Source organism: Macaca thibetana, chromosome 11 (assembly GCF_024542745.1).
Source record: "Macaca thibetana thibetana isolate TM-01 chromosome 11, ASM2454274v1, whole genome shotgun sequence".
NCBI classification, from domain to species: Eukaryota; Metazoa; Chordata; class Mammalia; order Primates; family Cercopithecidae; genus Macaca; species Macaca thibetana.
Window position 1 is genome coordinate 3,952,213 of NC_065588.1, and position 24,099 is coordinate 3,976,311.

Sequence of the window (24,099 nt, forward strand, 5' to 3'; positions counted from 1 at the left end):
CCCGCCCACTGGGCCCGCCCCGTCCCGCCCGGCTACTCACCGGATTCGCTTCCCACATAACAGTGACAAAATCGAGCGGAGAGAGGCTGTGGGAAGGGGCTAGCCGCGGGGCCTGGTGTTGGATTTTTTTTTTTTTCCGCGGGTCCCCGGGAGCGAAGGGACGGAGAGGAAACCTTTACGAAGGCCTTCCTTCTCCCCCTCCCTGTCACAAGCCAGCGTTTACAGACCACCCAACCTCCCGACTTCCGCCAGACGCTGGCCAATCAGAGCTGTCCCCGCCCCACTCCCACAAGCTCGCCCCGCCCCTGCACGCTTATCCGTACGCGCGCGGGCGGTCGTCCTGGGCGGGGCTTGCGAGTATCTGTCTTATGAAGGAGTTTAAAGGGTTTCTGGTCCAACTACAGCACCCAGTGATCTTAAAGCCACGGCTGGCTGTATTTCTTTCCTATGAAACAGATTTTTATTGATCACCGTGTAACGGCCAAGAGTCACACAGGCCTGGCGATGGCATTTGGGGGAAACTTCATGATCTTTCAATATCTTCATCCTCAAAATGGAGATGGTAGTAGTATCTCCCTAAGAGTGAGATTATTGAAAGCATTTAGCACAGTATTTGGTACACAGAGTTCAATAAGTGAAGGTTATTTGCTCACAAGGGAACCTTTACATACGGTCCCTGCCCTCACGAATTTTATAATCTAGAAGAGAAAGCAAAAAGTAAGTAATTTAGAAAAGTTAAAAAGTGCAATATGATTTATAGGTAATCTGGTGAATAGAGAGTTCTATCCGAGCATATTTACCTAGGGTAGAGTGTCAAGAAGTTTAAAACCATGAGGATGTATTCCTACTGATGTAAAAAGAGCTAACAGAGTGAAATAATCTTCCATGCAATAAAGGATCTACCCCATAGAAAATGAAAACAAAACAGCTCATTATAGATCCTTCTGGACTTTTCTATGCCTCTACACATTGAAAAAATAAATATGATCAAAGAATACCTATAGATTTAGAACCTGATTTTTTTTCACTTTAAAGATTATGTGGATATCCTTCCATTCCATTAAGTTTAAATCTATTTCATCTTTTATTTATTTATTTATTTATTTACGCAGAACCTCCCTCTGTTGCCCAGACTGGAGTGCAGTGGCGCCATCTTGGCTCACTGCAACCTCCGCCTCCCGAGTTCAAGCGATTCCTGTGTCTCAGGCTCCTGAGTAGCTGGGATTACAGGCGTGCGCCACCACATCCAGCTAATTTTTGTATTTTTAGTAAAGACGGGTTTTTGCCATGTTGGCAAGGCCGGTCTCGAACTCCTGACCCCAGGTGATCTACCTGCCTGGGCCTCCCAAAGTGCTGGGATTACAAGTGTGAGCCATCTTGCACCTGGCCATATTTTAAAGCAGACTTATGGCATTCCATAATTTCTGTGTATACTATGTACACACAAATACACACACACATTTGAAATAATCTACTGAGTATACATTTGTGTGGTTTTCTATTTCTCACTATTCGAAAAAAAGTGCTTCAACAGGCATTTCTTCACATTTGTCCATTTACTTCCTTGGAATTAACTCTTGGAAATAAAATCGTTTAATAAGAGATTATTTTTGCCAAATGGTTAACTAATTGCCCCCATGTCATTTATTGAATAATCCATTCTTTCCTCACTACTTTGAAGTGCCACTGTTAATTACAACCTAAATTTGCATATACATATACATAGGTATACATACACGTATATATCTGTTTCTGAACATTCTCCTCTATTAATTATCTGCTTATTCCTAAAATATGCTGCAGTTATAATCATTACATCTTTAACATATTTGCCTTTTCATAAAGGAACCTCTCTCCTAATTCTCTTCTTTTTCAAAATTTTCAATATCATGAGTCTTTCCATTCAGAAATACTTGTTTTCTATATCTTTAGATGCATTAAAAAATTTTTTTTTCAGATCTGCATCAGAATCTGTAAAAAAAAAAAAAATCACATAGGTTTGCATAATCCTTGGGAAGTTTGTTCTTAGATATTTTCTAGTTTTTTGGTGAATGAGATATTTCTCATTGATATAATTTAGGAAAGCTGTTGATTTTTGTTTATTTACCTTGTGTCCTACCACGATATGAAAAAATGTCTTATTAGTTCTAACAGCTTGACAGCTTATCCCTCTGAATTTGTACATAGACAATCATTATCACTTGCAAATAATGTGTTTCTTTCTTCTTAATGCATTGGTCAAAACCTCAGAAAAATGTTTAAGACTACAGGACAAGATAATGGATATCCAGCTTTAATGCAGTAAGGCAAGCATGTGCCCATTTGGTGCTAGTTGGTATTCTTTTTTTTGCTGGGGGGACGGAGTCTCGTTCTGCCGCCCAGGCTGGAGTGCAGTGGCGGGATCTCAGCTCACTACAAGCTCCGCCTCCCGGGTTCACGCCATTCTCCTGCCTCAGCCTCCCGAGTAGCTGGGACTACAGGCGCCGCCACCTGGCCCGGCTAGTTTTTTGTATTTTCAGTAGAGACGGGGTTTCACCATGTTAGCCAGGATGGTCTCAATCTCCTGACCTCGTGATCCACCTGCCTCTGCCTTCCAAAGTGCTGGGATTACAGGCGTGAGCCACCGCGCCCGGCCTTTTTTTTTTTTTTTTTTTTTTTTTCTTGAGACGGAGTCTCACTGTGTCGCCCAGGCTGGAGTGCAGTGACACAATCTGGGCTCACTGCCACCTCCACCTCCTGCGTTACAGCGATTCTCCTGCCTCAGCCTCCCGGGTAGCTGGGACTACAGGCACATGCCATCATGCCCGGCTAATTTTGTATTTTTAGTGGAGATTAAGTTTCACCTTGTTGGCCAGGCTGGTCTCAAACTCCTGACGTCAGGTGATCCACCGCTTCGGCCTCCCAAAGTGCTGGGATTACAGACGTGAGCCACCGTGACTGCTAGTTGGTATTCTGAAAATACACTATCATCTTTAAAGACATTTTCTTCTATCCTGTTTTACTACATGCTATTAAATCAGGAAAGACTGCAAAATTTTACCGTCTCTTAGCCTCTTTCACCATATTTGTTTTTTACTCTGACTCTTTTATATAATGAATTATGCTCATTGATTTTCTAGTGTTCAACGCATTCTTACATTTCTGAAATAGACTCTGCTTTGTCATGTTCTATTATTTTTTAATCAAATGAAAGCCATGCTGGGTTTGATTTGTTAATCTTTTAGTTAGGATTAAAATGTATTTATAATTAATAAAATCGGTCCATTGTTACTGATTTTTGTGCTTGTCTTTAACGAGTTTTGGTATCAGGGTAATGCTAGCCTTGAAGAATGAACAGTAGCAGTTTAAGTGATTTAGGAACTAACTCTTCCTTGAAGTTGGAAGTGACTTTTTACAAAGCAGGTTTAACTAGAAAGGTTAGACCCAGGTCCTCAATCTTTTGTGAGGTTGGAGCTATACTTTGTTTTCTTGAATATGTGGAGTTGCCTGAGTTGGTAGTAGGAGAGTGGGATGGAGAGAACACAACTGGTTTGAGTACATATTGGGTGAACAATTTCTTAAAGTATAGAGTATACTCTATACCAAAGTAACATGAAGGGAAGTGAAAACAGCTATACGAATTTTAGTGAATTTTTTTTTTTTTTTTTTTTTTTTTATTTTTACTGCTTTAGGACCACTGAGTTAAATACAAGTATTGGAAGAGTCCTTAATGATTATTTAGCACACACAAAGTATTTAAACTTTTTTTAAAAAAAGGCCAGTATTTTAAAACTGGGAAATTACAAATTTAATAATATGGGCCTCCAGTTTTGCTTTCGCATTGTATTCCCATATGTCAACAACTGACTGAAGCCGTGTTGACTCCTTTAGACTGGGAATGGGCTGTCAGTCTCATTTAAATTACCTCCCTAGGCCCTATTAGGTATTTGGGCTTATACCTAATGACACACCTCTCATCTTGCTGAGGCAACATAAGAGATCTAGGACTTTCTAAAATATCCTCACAGAAAACAACTTTACAGAACTCTCCCATGACTTCCTCAAGAGCGAGCTCCATCATTGCAGCCCAAATTCTTGTGGTCTTTAGCAGATTATGGCAGTTCCCCCTTATCTGCAGGGGGTACATTCCAAGACCCTCAGTGTCTGCATGAAACCACAGAAAGTACCAAACTTAGTATACACTTTTTTTTTCCAACCTGATAACAGCGACAGCTACCAAGAAACTAATGGGGAGGTAACATACAGACACAGCTCAAAGATATTCCCAGTCCACTTCCAGACTATCACAATAAACCAAATATTACTATAAACCAAGTCATATAAGTTTTTTGCTTTCCCAATGCATATAAATCTTATGTTTATACTATACTGTAGTCCAGTAACTGTGCAATCTCATTATGTCTATAAAAAATGCTCATACCTTAATTTAAAAATACTTTATCACTAAAAAATGCTAACAATCGGCCGGGCATGGTGACTCATGCCTGTAATCCCAGAACTTTGGGAGGCCAAGGTGGGCAGATCACCCGAGGTCAGGAGTTTGAGACTAGCCTGGCCAACATGGTGAAACTCCATCTCTACTAAAAATACAAAAAGTAGCCAGGCATGGTGGTGGGCACCTGTAATCCTAGCTACTGGGGAGGCTGAAGCAAAGAATAGCTTGAACCCAGGAGGTGGAGGCTGCAGTGAGCCAAGATCATGCCACTACACTCCAGCCTGGGAGACAGAGTGAGACTCCTTCTCAAAAAAAAAAAAAAAGCTAACAATCATCTGAGCCTTCAGCAAGTGATAATCTTTTTCCTGGTGGAGTTTCTTGCCTTGATATTGATGGCTACTGACTCATCAGGATGGTGGTTGCTGAAGGCTGGGGTGGCTATAGTAATTTCTTAAAGCAAGACAACAGCAAAGTTTGCCACCATCAACTGACTCTTTCTTTCATGAAAGATTTCTCCGTAGCATGTGATGTGGTTTGATAGCATTTTACCCACAGCAGAACATCTTCCAGAATTGGACTCAATCCTCTCCTCTCAAACCCTGTTGCTTCTATATCAATTAAGTTTGTGAAATATTCTCAGTCCTTTGCTGACATTTCAGCAATGTTCACAGCGTCATTGCCAGAAGCAGATTCTATCTCAGGAAATTTTCTTTGCTCATCCATAAGAAGGAACTCCTCATTCCTTCAAGTTTCATCATGAGACTGTAGCAATTCAGTCACATCTTCAGGCTCCACTTCTAATTCTAGTTCTTTTGCTATTTCCATCACATCTGTAGTGACTGCTCTCCATTGAAGTCTTAAAGTCATCCATAAGGACTGGAATCAACTTCTTTCAAACTCCTGTTAATGTTGGTATTTTAATCTTCTCCCATGAATCATGAATGTTCTTAGTATTGTTTACAATGGTAAATTTTATACAAAAGGTGTTCAAATTATTTGTTCAAATCCATTAGAGGAATCACTATATATGGCAGGTATAACTTTATGAAATGTATTCCTTAAATAATAAGACCTGATAATCAGAATAACTCCTTGATCTACGGGCTACAGAATGGACGGCGTGTTAGCAGGCATGAAAACAACATAATTTCCTTGTACATCCCTATCTGAGCTCTTGGGTAATGAGGCACATTGTTAATGAGCAATAATATTTTGAATAAATCTTTTTTCATGATGAGTAGATCTCAACAATGGGCTAAAAATATTCAGTAAACCATGCTATCAACAGAGATGCTGTCATCTAGGCTTTGTTGTTCCATTTCTAGAGCACAGGCAGAGTAGATTTAACATCATTCTTTTAGGGCTCTAAGGTTTTCAGAAATGGTAAATTAACATTGCCTTCAACGTAGTCATCAGATGCGTTTACTCCTAAAAACAGAGTCAGTTTTTTCTTTGAAGCTTTGAGGCCAGACATAGACTTTTACTCTCTAGCTTTGAAAGTGTTAGATGGCATCTTCTTCCAATAGAAGGGTGTTCTGCTTACACTGAAAATCTGTTGCTCAGTGGAGCCACCTTCATCAATAATTTCAACTAGATCTTTTGGATCACGTGCTGCAGCTTCTCCACCAGCCCTGTTGCTTCACTTTGCACTTTTATGTTATGGAGATGGTTTCTTTCTCTTTTTTCATTTTTTATTTATTTTTCTTTTTGAGACAGAGTCTCATTCTGTCACCCAGGCTGAAGTGCAGTGGCGTGATCTCGGCTCACTGCAAGCTCCGCCTCCCAGGTTCACACCATTCTCCTGCCTCAGCCTCCCTGGTAGCTGGGACTACAGGCACCCGCCACCACGCCCAGCTATATTTTTGTATTTTTTTAAATAGAGACAGGGTTTCACCATGTTAGCCAGGATGGTCTCGATCTCCTGACCTTCATGATCCACCTGCCTCTGCCTCCTAAAGTGCTGGGATTACAGGCATGAGCCACCATGCCCGGCCCGTGGAGATCTCTTCTTTCTTAAACCTCATTAACAAGCCTCTGATAACTTCAAGCGTCTTCTTCAGCTTCTTCACTTCTCTGCACTTTCACAGAATTGAAGAGAGTTAGGGCCTTGCTCTGGATTAGGCTGTGTTGTGGCTGGTTTGATCTTCTATCCAGACCACTGAAACTTTCTCCATAGCAACAATACAGTTTTTTCGCTTTCTTATCATTGTGTGTTTACTGGAGTAGCACTTTTAATAACTTTCCCTTTGCATTCACAACTTGGCTAACTGTTTGGTACAACAGACCTAGATGTTGACCTATCTTGGCTTTTGACACACTTTCCTCACTAAGCTTAATCATTTCTAGCTTTTGATTTAAAGTGAGAGATGTGTGTTCTTCCCTTTGCTTAAACACTTAGAGGCCATTGTAGAGTGATTAATTGGCCTAATTTCAATACTGTTGTGTCTCAGGGAATAAGGAGGCCTGAGGAGAGAGAGAGAGACAGGGAAAGGGCTGGGTGATGGAGCCGTCAAAACACACACAACATTGATCAATTAAGTTTGCTCTTATATGAGTGCCGTTGACAACATCTTGAAACAATTCTAATAGTAACATCAAAAATCACTGATCCCAGATTACCATGACAGATAGAATGATAACGAAAAATTTGGATTGTTGTGAGAATTACCAGAATGTGACACAGGAACATAGAGAGAGCACATACTATTAGAAAATCGAAACTGATAGACTTGCTTGAGCAGGGTGCCACACACTTTCAATTTGTTAAAAAGAAAAAGAAAAAGAAAAAAAAGCAATATCTGTGAAGCATGATAAAGCAAAGTGCAATAAAAGAAGATGTGCCTGCAGATACCATGGAAATAGTGAGTAAAGGGAGGATTCACATCTTGGGGAAAACGGGAAGGAAATGGCATGAGATTTCATTATGCTACTCAGAATGGCATGCAATTTTAAATATGAATTATTTATCTCTTGAATCTTATACTTAATATTTTCAGGTGATGGTCGACAGCGGAAAACTGAAATCGCAGGAAGTGAAATTGGGGATGGGGGAATACCATTTTATAGCTGGCTCTCTATATCCATGGGTTCCACAGTCATGCATTCAACCAACCGCAGATCAGAAATATTGAGAAAAAAATAGATGGTTGTGTCTGTACTGACCATGGACAGACATTTTTTTTCTTTTCATTATTCCCTGAACAATACAGTACAACAACTATTTACCTAGCATTTGTACTGTTGTTAGGTATTACAAGTAACTGGAGATAATTTAAAGTATACAGGAAGATATGTGTAGGTTATATGCAAATATGTGTAAGTTATATGCATCATTGAATATCAGGGACTTGAGCATCCCAGGATTTTGGTATCCGAGGAGGGTTCTGGAACCAACTCCCCATGGATATCAAGAGATGACTGTACTCTCTGCGTGCAATGCCTGCAATTTCCCCTGATACGTAGCCTAACGCAGGGTATGTATCATCATGGTTCCTTCTGCTTCATAGTTCCAAGCAAAGAGCCACTGCAGTAGAAACTATGCATACTGACCACAGTCGCCAGTTTTCTCAGGAAGACTAAACATTTTACTTTATCTTTCATATTTTCTACATGCGTTCTGGGTGGAAATGTCTTAAGCCACGCTAAACCCGTTCCAGGAATCATGAGTGATAGCAGCCCTCCCTGGAACCCCATGAAGTCTGTTAGAATCTCAAATGCTGAGAGAGTCAGGAGGAAATTCCCAAGGGGAAATGAAAATCATCAGATGGAGAAAACAGGTAAATGGATGAACAGAGCAGCAAGGTGAGTTCGTGAGAAAAAAATCAATCTCCTCAAAGACAATAGAAGGAGGAAAGAGAACGGAGTAAGTGGTGAGATGCAGGATACAGCATTATCTGTCATTTTAGCGTTATTATCATAACTGTTTATCCATAAAGGCCACATTTGCAACTAGAATTTGGGGAGCTTTAGGAAAGGATATGGGAGAAGGCTGGATTAGACAGAAAGGAGAAGTGGGAGATGGGAAGAAGGCGCAAAAGGAGAGCCAAGGGGGCCAGGAGAGGGTGAGGGAGGAAGGGGAGAAAAAGCTGCATTTGTGCCCATCCGCCTTGAATATAAAGACCCAGCCTCGTCTGAAAAACAGCCAACAATGAGGCAGCCCCAGAATCAGCCCTGCTGTTGAAGTCTGACACGTTAACAACCCCAGCAGGAATTAAGAGGTGAAATGAGCAGATGAAATATTCACCAAAGCCAAGATAAGCATTCCTGGAAAGGAATTTTTCAAAAAATCAAAATGAATCTCACAAATCTTCCTAATTAGGAAACATGACAAGGAATTAAATTCAACCTTAAAAAAAATGAAGTGCTAAATAACTCACCCACACTAAATGGCAAGGCTCTATTGAGAATACCACTGATTATTAGTTTTCGCTGCTCCGGGAAATTATCTACGCACAATGATGGACATCAGCATTCAGCTCACAGCGGCAGTCAAAAGCAGCAGCTGAGATGTGTGGCCATCCTAATTAGAGGATGGAGAATTCTGAAAAGACTCTGGAGCTGTGACATTCCTGGCTGGGGCTTTCCTTCCAGGAATGCCACATTAGGGTTTTGGTCATCACATTGTTTAAAAAAAAAAAAAAAAAAAAAAAAAAAAAGGACTTAATAGGAATGATCCGGAAAGGGACAACAGAAATGACTTAGAAAAAAGCGTGAGAAGCTTTGAGCTTCCGAGCAGAAAGCAGGAAAAGACTTCCATAAGAAATAATGTTTAAAAGTAGGAGAGAGGGAGGAAAGTAAAAGCCTCGGGTGGTGAAAAGGGCAGCCAAAAGGTGTACTGCCTGGACTTAGGTCACTCCAGACATGCGAGGGTTTAGCCTGTTTCTAATGAGCGCACCCAGGGGTGTCAAGAAATTACAACAGATTATCTAATATGAATTAGCCTTCAATTCTTCATTCAATAAATATTTAGCAAGCACCCTCCATGTTCCAGGCACTGTCTGTAGCCTCTTGAATAGATCAGGGAACAAAATAGATTGTCAAAGCCTCTGCCTTTATGGGATTTACATGCTAGTGGGTGGGCAGGCCTTGGGGTAGGGACATGTGGAGATAGACAATAATAGATAATAAATAGGTACATTGTATAGTATGTTTTAAGGTGATAAGAACTATAGAAAAAAAACATAGATCAGGACAAAGAATGTTGGGAGTAGTCAGGATGCCCCTTATTGAGAACAGAACATTTAAGGAAAAACTTGGAGGACGTAAGGAAGTGAATAGATATCTAGACAAAAGGTATTCCATGCAGAGGGAGCAGCTGGTACAAGCTTCCCAAGCAGCAATATGTCTGATGTGATAAGGAAGAGTGAGGTGGAGGGAGAGAGAGACAGAGAGAGAGAGAGAGAGACAGAGAGAGAGAGTCTATGTGAGTTTGGGAAATGGGAAGTAGGGGGATGATATACAGATTGAACAGGGCATGGTATAATAATTAACACTTACATTTAGTAAGCAGTGTTACAAGTGACACTTATAACAATGTTAGGCAGTTAGTATGTGCCTGACACTTACAAACTGTGAACAAATATAATTCGCACAAGCACCCCACGGAAGTAGCTACTCTTATTACCCTCATTTTACCTGTAAGGGATCTGAGACACAAAGAGATCAGTTAGCTTGCCCAAGGTCAAGCCCTGGAGCCTTGGTGCCTGGCTCTAGAGCCCACGTTCCTAGTTGCTGCCTCTTGCCATCTCTCAATGTGGTTTTAAGCCGTCTACTTCTGATATCAGTTCTGACTACTTAACCTCGATTGGTCAAGTGTACTCCCTAGGATAAATTTATGTTTCCCTTAAAAAAAAAAAAAAAAAAGCAATGTGGCTCACTGCTTTATCACTCATGACCTTTCCTGGCCCTTTGTTTCTTTCCCCTACCAATTCAGCAGCCGCTATTTTCTGCTAGTTTATCCCTGCAGTCCATTATTTCTGCCCAGAAAATAAAGCAAGTGTCTATGGATAGCACTTCAGTTTGTGAGGGAGTAGGGGTGGTGCTTCTCTGGTTTAATAACGCCCTACAGATAACCAAGAGGCAGGACAGAGCGCACACATTGAGTTAAAAGCTAGGTGTCGCTGTTTCTTCTACTCCAAAAGGCACTGTGTGGAGGGGTGTGTTTTAATACAACCATCACCAGCTCCAGCTTCTCACGCTGTCTGTTTTCTCAAGACACCGCACTTTTATACTGAAAACCATTAAATTGTAAAGCCATTGAACTTTAAATGGGTGAATTATATGTAAATTACACCTCCACAAAGCTGTTAAAACAATTAATTAATTTTTGTAAATGACAAGGTCTTGGCTTTTCCCTCCCCTGTTGACCCCCTTGCCTGACTTCCATCCTCCCTCACATACCTTCAGGGGGCACAGAACCATACTCACAAGGAGGATCACCATCCCAGAACCCCAAGCACTCCACCCAACATTACAACTTTGTTCTAACTCCAGGGATTACAGCAGTATGCCAAGGAAAATAAATGACTCTTTACTATTAGATCTTCAGTACCAATTTTTCTTATTAGAAAAAAAAAATCTAACTCATTTTTTCTTTTTCTTTTTTCTCTCTCTCTTTTTTTTTTTTTTTTTTTTTTTGAGACGCGCTCTGTCGCCCAGGCTGGAGTGCAGTGGCCCAATCTCAGCTCACTGCAACCTCTGCCTCCCAAGTTCACACCATTCTCCTGCCTCAGCCTCCCAAGTAGCTGAGACTACCAGGCACCCGCCACCATGTCTGGCTAACTTTTTTGTATTTTTAGTAAAGACGGGGTTTCACCGTGTTAGCCAGGATGGCTTCGATCTCCTGACCTCGTGCTTCGCCCGCCTCGGCCTCCCAAAGTGCTGGGATTACAGGCGTGAGTCACTGCGCCCAGCCTCTAACATTATATTTAATGTTAAAGCAAACGTGTATATTATGAAGTAGAAGGCAGTATTCACTCACATAGGGCTGTTTAAAATTTTTTGAGACAGAACCTTCCTCTGTCACTCAGGCTGGAGTGCAAAGGCGTGATCTCGGCTCACTGCAACCTCCACCTCCCAGGTTTGAAGCAGGTTCTTGTGTGTGGTGAGCTGCTTTAAGCTGGAGTGGGAACAGTGTATGTCCTCTGCTGTTGTGGAGACAGAGAGATTGAGATACATCGTTAGTGGCTAAAACAGGAGACGCGGGGACTGATCCAAGCTCAGTACCATTGAATTATGTGATATTGTGTATAACATCCCATTTTGGGGCCTCAGTTTCCCGACTAAAAAATGAGATGATTGAACCAGGTGATCTCCAAGGTTGCTGCCGTCTCTCAAAGTCCATGATTTGGTGTCATACTGACACAAATCAGATTCTGGGCTCAGATTCATCAGCACCAAGATGCCCAGAGATGTAGGAAGCAAAAGATACAGTCCCTGTGTTTGTGGAATTTTTCATCTATTGAGGGAGACTATAAAGTGAATTTACAAACCACCCAAAGGACACAAGGGACAAGAAGCAGCTGAGAATCGTGAATGATCAGAAATCTGGTGCAGATCACCTACTTTGAATCAACTGTGCCGCTGAATGACAAGGAGACTCTTGCCCTGCCAACCCCTGGGCCCTTTGGACCAGGACACCTTGACACAAAGGTACTTGCTGTTGATCTTGTGAGTGGCCCCAAATCACAGAGTAAGAAACTCTCAGAACAGGAAAGGGATGTTAGCCGTGATCCAATCCAAAACCCTCCATCTACTTTCAGGATTTGGGATAATGCTTGCATCACACTTACAGTATTTTTATTTGATAGAAGGTTCTTAACATTAGCCCAAATCTTAAATAATCCTAAAATTGGAAGAGAAATATCATATCCTTCTCTTCAAAGCCCAATGAATTAAATATGGAATATTTTAAGACAAGTCTTATTATGACATAGTGTTGAACAAGATCTGCCTGGCAGTCACTTACTGAAAAGCACTGCTCTGAAAAAAATTAACTTCTACCCTTCGTTGTAGGGTATTTATGCATTTTCTTATGTCATCATTTCAGATCCATTCCTGCTCCGGAAGCTACCGCAGAGCATTTCCATAGGTCTCCAGTCACGTCTTTGCTTTTCTTAACATACCGGGAGATCTATGAAAGCGAAACTAAAAGGAAATGGAAAGGAAAAACTGCTTGTTCATCTCTCTCCGTCAACTATTTCATTTTCATTTGTTCTAGGAGGATTTCTTTCAGCCCTCGCCTCCTGGATTTACGCTTATTCTGGGGACTAGACGAAAAATCTCTACCCCTGGCAGGGATATTGTGGAAGGCTTGCCTAGATGATATAGGGGCATTAAATATTTGACCTTTGGGGTTTCTTCCAATCCAGATATTCTCGGGTGCAGAAAGGAGTAGTGGTCCCTCAGACCGTCCAAAATGGGTTTTTTCCACCCTGATTGGAAAATATGCTCATTTCTAACACAAGATGGCGCTGGGACACAGGCAAGAACATTTCTGATTAAAACAAAACAAAATGAAACAAAACAAAACACAAAACAAAACAATCCAGGAGCACAAAAGTTCTAATAAGCCAGAGAGTTATTTTGTTTCTGGACAAGACCAGCTTTTGTTAAGCACATTTTAGAACAGTCTTCTGGAGTAGTAATAATCTAATAGGGCTGCTTTACCCCTAAATCAACCAAATGGTTAGGACTGAATGAAAGTAGCACAATGTATCCTTAGGAACAAAGTATTCAAAAAGAACTCTAAATCCCTTAACTATGCAGGGTCAAAACCAGAGATAAGTGGTCAGGGGACTTAGTTGAGCACTATCATCAAAAGTGATGTCTTAAATTCTGATTCTGATATGGGATGGGTCTTTACCAGTTGAATAATTCTGATATGCCTTAATAAAATTCTGTTTTTTTTTTTTTTTCTTAGAGACAGGGTCTCACTATGTTACCCAGGCTGGTCTCAAACTCCCAGCCTCCCAAAGTGCTGGGATTACAGGTGTAAGCCACCATGCCCAGCCTAATTTAAAATTAAATGAGCTCTTTTATTTCATAATAGAGCAGATTGTTTTAACTTGTTTGCACTTATTTGAGGATTATTTGATGAAGCAATTGAGGAATAATTCACAATTTGAACTATAACCACCAAACAAGTTCTGTTAAGCTAATACCTAAGTTGAGTCTTAGTGTTGTTTTTTGTTGTTTTGATTTGTTTTGTTTTGTTTTGGAGACAGAGTTTGGTTGTATCACCAAGGCTAGAGTGCAGTGGCATGGCTCACTGCAGCCTCAACATCTGTGTTCAAGCTATCCTCCCGCCTTAGCCTCCGGAGCAGGTAGAACTATAGGTATGCATCACCATGCCCAGCTAATTTTTTATTTTTTGTAGAGAGGGGGTTTCATTGTATTGCCCAGGCTAGTCTCAATCTCTTGGGCTCAAGCGATCCACCTGCCTCATCCCCCCAAAGTGAGAATTTATTGGGAAAGGAACTTATTATCTGTCTTCCTCCTAACCCCCACAATAATCTCCTCCACATGAACAAGTGGTTGGCCAGTCTATTTAGAATCTTGTAGTAACAGCAAACTGACCACTCAGGAGAAGCAGCCCATTCTATTTCTAAACCGTTCTAAGGTTAGAACAGTCTTCCTTAGAATAAGCCAAAGCATGGCTCTTTATAATTTGTGCTCATATATCTCCATTCTTCCTTTTAGAGGAATGCAGCATAAACTTCCTTTGTAATATGACTGCTCCTTAAATATGTGATGACTTAGGCCTTCTTGGTCAAAAACAGCATCTGTTTCTGCGGTAATTTTTCATATGACATCGTTTCTAGATCTATCTTGGATACCTTTCTTTGATTTATCTTAAAATGTGTTCTGATCTCACAGCCAGTGGGCCGGTGTTAGTTGCCTGGATTTAAGTACTATGCTTCTATGAATGCAGCTGAAATTTGGTTAATTTTCTGCACAGTTATGTCACACTGTTTTCCCTTTAAAGCCTCTGGTCAACTAAAACTCCCAAGCCACTAATGTGGATGTAGCAAAATCTACCCGCCCTTACATATGCAGTTGACGTTTAGAATTAAAATGCAGACGTTACACCCTGTGATACCATTAGAATTTCAGTTCATAGCTGTGGGCTGTTAAAATTACTTAGAGTCATTTCGTTCAGACTCTGGTGCCAGACATACCTGGATTCAAAAGTTTGTTCCTCCCCCATAAGCTATGTCATCTTGGACAATTGACTTGATCTCTTAAAACATCAGCTTTCTCATCTCTAAAATGCAGATAATATTGCTACTTTTTCTCATAGGGTGGTACAATTTACATGTGATGATTTTGTGCCAAAAGTGTATTTAACACAATTCACGGCATGAAGTAAGTTCTCAATAAGTGTTTATTGCTATTAGTGTTAGCCCATCATCCTTCAAATCAACTTTCCCTCCTTGTCCATGTCATAGGAATATCTGACAAGCATGTCCTCTAAGGCAGAGAAAAAAAATACTGTCAGGGAAATTTAAAAGAATCTCCGTGACCCGCCACCATAGTTTCCCTTCAGGCTGGTCTATGAACTAATCAGCACCATGTAGGTATAATTCCTACCCTAGCCATGGTCGTACCCACTGGCTACCAGCCAGTTCGTGTCTTATGGCAAGGTAATTATAAAAGTTCTTGTCAAAGGCCATGCTGAAAGAAAGTATGGTTTTGATGCCTCTTCTTTCTACCAATCTAATATCCTTATCGAAAAAGGAATAAATGAAGACGTGTTTTGTTTCTGAGGTTTTGGGTTGGCTCTGAATGATTTCTGCTTTTCTAAAGACTTACAAAGAGTCTATTTAATAATCTGTTCAGTTGATGGGTTAAAGTGGTGAAATTGTGGGTTATTTCCCCCTTCTTTCTATTATTATAATAATGTTTGTGGAGTAAATAGCCTTTTAAAATTCTGTTCTAGAGTTCTGCCAGGGATAATTGTCAAGCTGACTGGCTTATAGTTTTTACAATATGCCCCTTTCCCCCTTTTTGAAAATGGGGACAACTCTGTCCTTCTCTTGTCCGTTAACAGTTCTCCTATTCTCCATGCTTTTTCAAGGATTATTGACAATGGTTCTGGGAGTTCTTTGAGTAACCTGGGACGTGATTTGTCTAAGTCTGGAGATTTGAATTTATTAAGGGAGGTGAAAAGAACACCACACTCATTTCTAGCTCTGGCTTTGCCATTTACTAGCTGAGTGAGCGTGGGCAGGTTTTGATTTTGTTTTAGCCTAAATATCCCCATCTGTGAAAGAAAGCATTTGTATCAGATGAAGTTGAAGGTCCCTTCAAGGTCTAACGGCCTGTGTTCTGTCTCAAGTAATCTGACATTTTCCTACTAAGTTTTCTCATTTATCCTGGCTTTTAGTTTCCCCTCAATAAAATGTGTTCTACCCTTTCTTTTTTTTTTTTTTTTTTTTTTTAATTTTGAAATGCATTTTGGCTTAGAATTCCAATACCTTAGTGTGACGCTCAGGGTGCAACACTCTTGGTCCCCACTTTTTAGTCCGATTTTATCTCCTACCCCTCCCAGGTTCAAACCTGCTCTCCATGCGGATGGACTCAGCCACTCCTCCTGAATACGCACCTGCGTGTTCCTCCCAGCCCTGCTAGGGTTCCTTCCCTAAAGTAGAATATCTCCCAGCCACCTCTCTCAGTCAGATTCTACCCCCCTCTTAAAGCCCCGTTTACTAACCAATTGTCTTTTGGAAAGTGTTTCCTAGCTACTCCATGTCATGATACACTCCTTTCTCTAAATTTCTGTCTTTCTTTTTTTTTTTTTTTTTTTTTAATTATTTTGAGACAGAGTCTTGCTCTGTCCCCCAGGCTGGAGTGCAGTGACGCAGTCTCAGCTCACTGCAACCTCTGCCTCCCAGGTTCACGCCATTCTCCTGCCTCAGTCTCCTCAGTAGCTGGGACTACAGGCACCGCCACCATGCTTGGCTAGTTTTTTATATTTTTAGTAGAGACGGGGTTTCACCGTGTTAGCCAGGATGGTCTCGATCTCCTGACCTCGTGATCTGCCCGCCTCAGCTTCCCTAAGTGCTGGGATTACAGGCTTGAGCCACCGCACCCAGCCCTCCTTTCTCTAAATTTCTAATGCATTCAGTGCAGATCATCTGATACTAAATAATAATATTACCTGTGGCATCTGGGTGTGGAAATGTTGTTGAATTGTATTGTTATTGATTTGCATGTCTTGGGGGTTCCTCCCTCCCAGCCCTCCTTGCCTTTCTCACATTGAGTACAGTTCTGGGGGTGCTTAATAAACATGGAGAAATACTGAAAAAATTTGAAGCCATTATATATTTTTTTCTGATCAGAGCACTTAGGTAATTATGTAATACATGGTAGTTTCTCTTTCTATTTAGGAGTAAAAGAAAGGTGAACCATTGCTCAGGTAACTTAATACTAGAAAGCATTTTATTTTAAAATGTATAATAATCCTTTATTTGAATAAAAGGATTTATTATACAACTGATAATGAAGTTTAAACTAGCTCACTTTCCTCCCCTGTCACCATAGATAAGGGATTTGAGACAAGTTGCAGAATATACACGATTACTAATTGAATTCATCGATGCCTACCCTATCCTAATCCAACTTTCCCTACATTGGTCAAGGCAGCCTAAATCTTTGGGTTGGGGGCCAGGTTTACATTTTATCTAAAAAGTAGCATAGTTACAGTTTTTAATAAGAGAGAAACTATTTTTATGTGTTCGATATCATACCAGGTATACATCCAGCAGACATGGATTGTTTAAATATGTGAGTGCGTGGAAAGGGAGGATTGGCCTCCCCGACCCCCAACATTGTGAAATGCTTGTTCCTAGTAAATTATAAGTTGCAATAAGTCATGTTAACTTCTGTTAACCTTAGAATCACACCATTGTCCTAATAGTAAGAGAGCTGTGAGAAAAGACTTGCGATAAGATTATAACACAGGAAAAATAATGTCTTTCCAAAAATCAACAGTGCACAAGCTCACAAAGCATGCCAGAAATAAAGCAGAGACAATAAGTCATTCATTTTTTCAACATGTGCTGCTGAGCATCTAGTATGTACCAAGCCCCGTTGAGAACATGGGCATCAGGGATGTAGAGTTATATAAAAGATATATACGCCGGGCACAGTGGCTCACGCCTGTAATCCCAGCACTTTGGGAGGCCAAGGCGGGCGGATCACGAGGTCAGGAGATCAAGACCATCCTGGCTAACATGGTGAAACCCCGTCTCTACTAAAAATACAAAAAATTAACCAGGCGTGGTGGCGGCGCCTGTAGTCCCAGCTACTCAGGAGGCTGAGGCAGGAGAATGGCGTGAACCCGGGAGGCAGAGCTTGCAGTGAGCTGAGATCGCTCCACTGCACTCCAGCCTGGGTGACAGAGCGAGACTCCCTCTCAAAAAAACAAACAAACAAAAAAGATATATAGACCTTGCTCACAAAAAGATCACATGTCATCTTAGGGGAGAGACAATCAAATAAACAGATCACACTCCGTGGGATGACAGGTGCTACAATAGTGATTTGTGTCTCCACTGTGGCCAGGGGCTGATACCAAAGGAGAAATGCAGGACAAAGTGAGGATCTTATTTCCTGGGTGGCACGCCCAGGCCAGCACTCACGAACACCCTTCTTCCTCTTCCAGAGTCCTCCCCACACACATGAGAAGAGGCTGTAGATCCCTCTGTGGTCACTATCTCTAGTCTTCAATCACCAAAAAAAGTCAGGAGCTGAAAGGCCAAATCGTGTACCGTTGTAAGGAAAGCTGCGCACTAACAAGTCAGTCCAAGGCTTACAAAGCAGTGTTTGTACCGTGCTTTCATAGCCTTGGTTGGGGGTGATAAGTACAAATTTCCCAGGCAAATATACATAAAGCTGGTGCTTAGTAAGCTTGTAATAAATGGGAGTGTTTATAACTGCTAAACATAATGATAACACTGGAACTCTTTACTTCATAAAAGTGTGTGAAGAAACTGCCCAGCCACGTGCAGGGCTGGCCACAGTATCAGGCCTGGGAATGTAAACTCCTACACCTTAGCTCCCTCTTGATCAACAGCCATCCAGAAAGCCTATCAATATCACCTAAGCCACATCTCCCCCTTTTCCCAAAGCCTTGTCTAAGCTCGTCACTTTGAGTCAAGGAAAGCACTTGCCCTGCGAAGTCCTCCCTGGGAAGCCACCCTTATCCCTGCCATGCCTGAGCCCCAGACCCTCATCCCACCTCAGCCTCCGTCCAGTTACAAATCCCAGGCCAGTCCATCGCCTGAACTCTGGCTTCCCCATCCAGTTTCTCCTCTTTCGCTCTGCCTTGTCATCTCGTTTCCTCCTTGCTCTCCTCCTGCATCCCTCAGGAAGACAGCATGCTCCCTGAGAGGCCAGGCAGCAGAGGTGAGACCATACTCTCCTTCTACCTGAGAAATCCTGGGCCCAGGGAAGCCTCGCCCCTTGTCCACGGTCACACTTCCCATAAGTATTACATACTAAATATGTAATACATGGGACATGCAGGGACTTGAAGCCGTTTCATTCTACTGTGAATAGTAGAATATTATGTTTCAGGGTCTAGACCTGAAGTCACCAGCCCCAAGACGAGACTCTAAGATTTCTCATGGTGACTAGAAGCCTGTGAGAACACTTCTCAGAGACACACACTTGCATCCAGACTTAGAGGCATGTGGGAAAAGTAAATAAGAAAGGGAACGAGGAAAGCAACACAAGATGTCATTTATATATTCTGCTTCAGATTGTCTTTTCTGAGGGATTTTTAGGACACAGTACATTACACTTCCGTGTCCCTTGTTGTATACAATCTTTCCAAAAGCCTATGGAAGAAATGAAAGATCTGGAAATGTCCTTCCACTTGCCACGTGAAGCTTCCAGCTGGAAGGAAGGAAAACCTAGACAGACACTCTTGAGAATCACGTGGGTGCACCACCACTTCCAGAGTCTCTTGGCCCTTTCTCTCTGTGATCTCATCCATTCCATGAGTCCTTCTGATGTCATGCTAGAACTCCCTTAAGATTGTGTGCTTGGTCCTTAGAGCCTCCGTATGTTTTTCTTTCATGCCATAGGAGCACTATTTCAATGGGTATGACCTCACACCCTCCTCCCGTCTCCATTTCCTTTCATCACATCTTAAGCCCCTGTAATTGGGCATCTGCCCAAACTCCTCTTCTATACCTGCTCTCTCAAAAGCCTGTGACCTTCTTCTTCCCAAATCTGGTGATATTTCCAAGCCTCCCGTCTTCCCAGGCCTCCCTGAGGCAGGTGGCCCAGCTGATGGCTCCTTCCTTCAGGAAATTGTCTACATCCGGTCCTCTCTTGCATGCTCAGTTGTATTCCCTTCTTTAGGGAAGAAAGTGGGCTATGAACTAGCAAAGCAATGCCCTATTTCTGCCTTTGCTGCTTCCTGCTCCACGCTGACTCTCTCTCTGTCTCACACACACACACACACACACACACACACACACACTGCTCCCTAGGTCCCTAAATGTCAGTGTCCTGCAAGTCTCACTCCTCGGCCTGTGCTCTCCTCATTCTCAGTAGGCTCATCCAGTCTTATGATTTTGGCCCTCAGCTCTGATGGCAACTCCCACAGTCTTTGCTCCTAACTGTGACTCTCAGGTATACTCTGTCTCATGGTTTACTTATTTATCTATTTATTTATTTATTTTTGAGACAAGGTCTTACTCTGTCACCCAGGCTGGAGTGCAGTGGCTCAATCATAGCTCCCTACAGCTTGGATCTCCCAGGGTCAGGCGATCCTCCCATCTCAGCTTCCCAAGTAGCTGGTACCACAGGCATGTGCCACCATACTTGGCTAATTTTTTTTAATATTTTGTAGAGATGGAGTCTCAATATGTTGCCCAGGCTGGTCTCAAATTCCTAAGCTCAAGCGATCCTCCCACCTCCCCCTCCCAGAATGCTGGGATCGTAGGTGTGAGCCACTGCACCTGGCCCTGTCGCATGGTTTAAAGCGTTCCTCCACTTGATGTCTTTCAGATTCAGTTTGTAGGAGGGATAAATACACTCCTTACCAACCAAAGGCTCCATAAGCCTTTGGACCTGGCCCTTTGAGTTCTATCCTGCCACACCCCATTTTTGGCTTATTGAGGAGATCAACTATTGCTATTGGCTTCTGTCGATCCACTTGCCAGTCATTCTGTATCTCACTTTTATACCATTACCATGGATGAGGTCGCTGTCTTCCTGACCAAGACCACCCTGACCATGTGTGCGCCAGATCCTGCCACTATCCCAGCATTCTCCTCCCCTCTCTTCTGAATCATCAGCTCTCCTCTCTATATGGGATGAATCCCGGGAACCTTCAGACCTGCTCCCATCTTACGCATGCACGCACACACACAGAGGACACTGCATTTCCTCTCGTTTCTCTCCTTCTGTACACAGCAAAACTCCTCTAAATAGTGGTCTATGCTCTCCATCTCAGACCTCTCTTCTCCCACATTCGCTGTGGAAGTCATTCTAATTAGGACTTCACAGCACCCAGCCCCTCCTACTCTCTCTCCGACACACAAACCACCACCACCAAAACTGTTCTTATCAAGGTCACCAATCGTCTCTTCACTACGACATCCTATGGTTATTTCTAAGTCTTCGTCATCCTGGACACCTCAGGTAACACTTGGCACAGTTGATCTCTCCATTCTTCTGGAATACATTTTCCTCACTTGGCTTCTGAGAAGCCTCCGTCCTCGGGTTTTCCTCCAGCCTTCCCGGACGCTCCTTTCCAGTTTCCTTTGCTGATTCCATCTCAGGTCCCCACCTTGTAATGTTAGAATGCCCAGAGCCCAGTACTCTGATCTCTTCTTTTTTCTACTTATACTCTCTTCTTTGGTGATCTCATTCAGTCTATGAGTTTTAAATAGAATCGCTATGGTTTTGATGCCCATATTTATAATTACACATGCACATACCCAATTGCCTATTCACGATCTCTACTTGAATGTTTAATTGGTATCTGAACATATGCAAAAACTGAACTCCTGGTCTGGATGCCAAACCTGCTCCTTCCACAGCCTTTACCAGCTTGGTTAATGGCCATCAGTCTGGTTGCTCAGGCTTAAACCCTTACAGCTTCCTCTCGCACCTGCTCTCTCTCTTTTGATGCCTCTGCAAATCCTGTTCACTTTATCTTCAAATTATGTGCAGAAGAGAACCACGTTTTGCTGTTTCCAAGGCTACGCCCCAGCCCAGCCACCATGTGACAGCTTCCTAACTACACTCTGGCTTCTGCCCTAGCTGCCTACATACTATTCTCAACAGAATTCTCAGAGTTATCCTGTTCAACTATAAGCTTGATCATGTCACTTCCCTGCCTCCCAGGATAATCAGAGCAAAAATCAAAGTGTTCAACACTATGTCCTGCAAGTGCCTCCACAGTGTGGGCATTTGTCGCCTGTCAGACCCCATGTCTAATGGCTGTCTCTTTTGCATACTCTGCTCCAGCCCTGCTGGTCTCTGCTCTCCCTCAAACACGCTGGGCACAGTCCACCTCGGGGTCTATGCACTTGTTTTCTTCCCTTTGCCTGGAATGCTTTTTCTCAAAAACCCACGTGGTTTTTTTTCTTACTTCCTTCAGGCCTGAATTGAAATTTCACTTTCCCTGTGAAGAGGCCTTGATTATCCTCTTTAAATAACCCCCTCTCCCAGCCTCAAAGCTTCCTAACCCAGTTATCCTGCTTGATTTTTCCCACAGTCTTATTACCAGTTGACCAAAGATATTTACTTATTTGGTTTTTTCACTTGTCTATCTCTCCTTACTGAAATGTAAGTTCCATGATGGCAGGGACTTTTGTCTATCTGGTTCAATTCTGAATTCTCATTGCCTAAATTGTGTCTGACATGTAGTGTGTGCATAATAAATACATATGCACAGAGTGACTGAATGAATGGATGGATCGCTTCCATCAAAATGATATTCAGATTCCCTCTATATTCTTCATTCTAACTACCAGCCCCCATTCTGGACTTACGCCTTGAGGTCTGTGTTTCTGTGATGTTCTACGCACTGGGTATCCCTCTAATACCAGAACCAAAATGCAAAAACAGGTTTCCTGATCCTCAGCCTAGGTAGGTTCTGTCCACTCTATGATCTACGACGTGCATATTTTCAATGGTCTGTTAGTAGTGCCTAACCATGAAGGCAGGCTTAGGCAGAGATTTTGATCGTGCCCAAGAGTCCTATTTAGAAGGTCATATGAACAGACTCTCTTGCCCATACATACAGGCTTTAAAAACTTGAATGATGTTCTTGTTAGACTCTGTGGTTTAAGAAACATGGTGCAAAAGGGAGTCCATTATTGGGAATGGAGGATCCTGGGACAAGCTGAGTGAAACAAGCACACTCTTTTTCGGAACCTCTTAAGATTCTGGGAGGCCCTTTCCAGGGTAATAATAAGGCTGAATTGAGTGCAAGAGACATATCTTTGATTTTCATAACCTTTGCTCCCTTCTTTTCCATATGGCAGAAGGCTTTCTCTCAGAAACCAGGAAAAACAATGGAGTAACAGCATAGCCTAGGGCAGTGCAAACTCAAACATCTAACAGGACCAAGTGGAGAATATAAATGAGGGGGAAGGTGGGGATTATGGCAACCTGGAGAGGGCAGATCACCACTACTCCACTTGGCCAATGGTTTCCATGGGGGAAATGTAGGGCCAGAGATTCTTAAAAGTAGCTAGGATTCGAGAAGTGAACGTATAATCTCCTAAGTTACAAATGTTGGCAATAAATCTAAACATTTTTTTTTAATGCCATAGGGTCCAAAAAACACATCTGTGGGTGGAATGGTCTTGTGAGCTGCTTACCTGTACCTGTAATGTAGGAAAAAGCGCACGAGCAGTCCAATCACACTGCCTGAGTTTGACCCTTGGTTCTGCCCACTGGTTTACAAAGTTATTCCAAGTCACTTAACTTAAGCTTCATTTTTCTCCATCTCTAAATCAGGACAGTGCTTCCAGGATTGACGTGAAGATTAAATGAAATAACGTAGTTGCTACTCAATATTAATTGTCCTTGTTTTTTTGGATCTCTGCTCCCTCCCTTTTTTCTCATTGCACAATGAACTAGAAAGAACCGTTCCTCCACATTCTTATTTAAAGCAAATTAAGCAACGCTTTTTATCATTTGTCAGATTTTTTTTACCATGATGAGCCTAAATACACTGTGCTAGTTGCTAATCAGACCTCATTTGCAGCTGTGATTTTTGTTGTTGTTGTTGTTGTACTATTTTGTTTTGTTTTGTTGTTTTGTTTTCAAAGAATGAGAGGACAGAAGAAGCATTAAAGAAACATTCTTTCCAAAATTAAATTCTGGCAATACAGTCTCCAGTGATCCTGACTAGGAAGCAAAGGGAAGACCCCGAGCCAGCAGGGGAGGCCCTCCAGCACTCTCAGGTTTTCAAAGAGCCTTTACAAAAGCACTAAGCAGGGCACATCACCGGAGAAGAAAAGCAAAGAGTGTCACAGGCTTGTAGCCATAGTGTTAGCAAGGCTGGGGCTCAGAATGAGCTGAGACTTGCAAAAAATGCTCAGGAACAGCAAAAAGAGCTTTGTGCAAGTATAGTCTGAGCAGGAAGAATAGGAAAGGGCCAGATCTGTGCTTGGGGCAGATGGTGTAAT

The 24,099-nt window shown here is 42.1% G+C and overlaps 3 protein-coding genes across 5 annotated transcripts in view; 2 read left to right on the forward strand and 1 right to left on the reverse strand.

Annotated features, from left to right (window-relative positions):
• Window positions 1-277, reverse strand: part of PARP11 (poly(ADP-ribose) polymerase family member 11) — a 55,096-nt gene extending 54,819 nt beyond the window's left edge. For 2 of the 3 annotated variants that reach the window (XM_050750177.1, XM_050750172.1), the window contains exon 1: window positions 41-235. In XM_050750177.1, coding sequence (XP_050606134.1) covers window positions 41-58 — 18 coding nt within the window. In that variant the 5' untranslated portion in view covers window positions 59-235. Of the gene's footprint in view, window positions 1-40 lie in introns of all 3 variants that reach the window. The other variant, XM_050750170.1, reaches the window with a different exon arrangement.
• TIGAR (TP53 induced glycolysis regulatory phosphatase) overlaps window positions 1-24,099 on the forward strand; it is a 1,172,566-nt gene that overhangs the window by 702,180 nt on the left and 446,287 nt on the right. The window lies entirely within an intron of this gene.
• The window catches only part of CCND2 (cyclin D2), a 734,493-nt gene that overhangs the window by 302,426 nt on the left and 407,968 nt on the right, over window positions 1-24,099 (forward strand). The window lies entirely within an intron of this gene.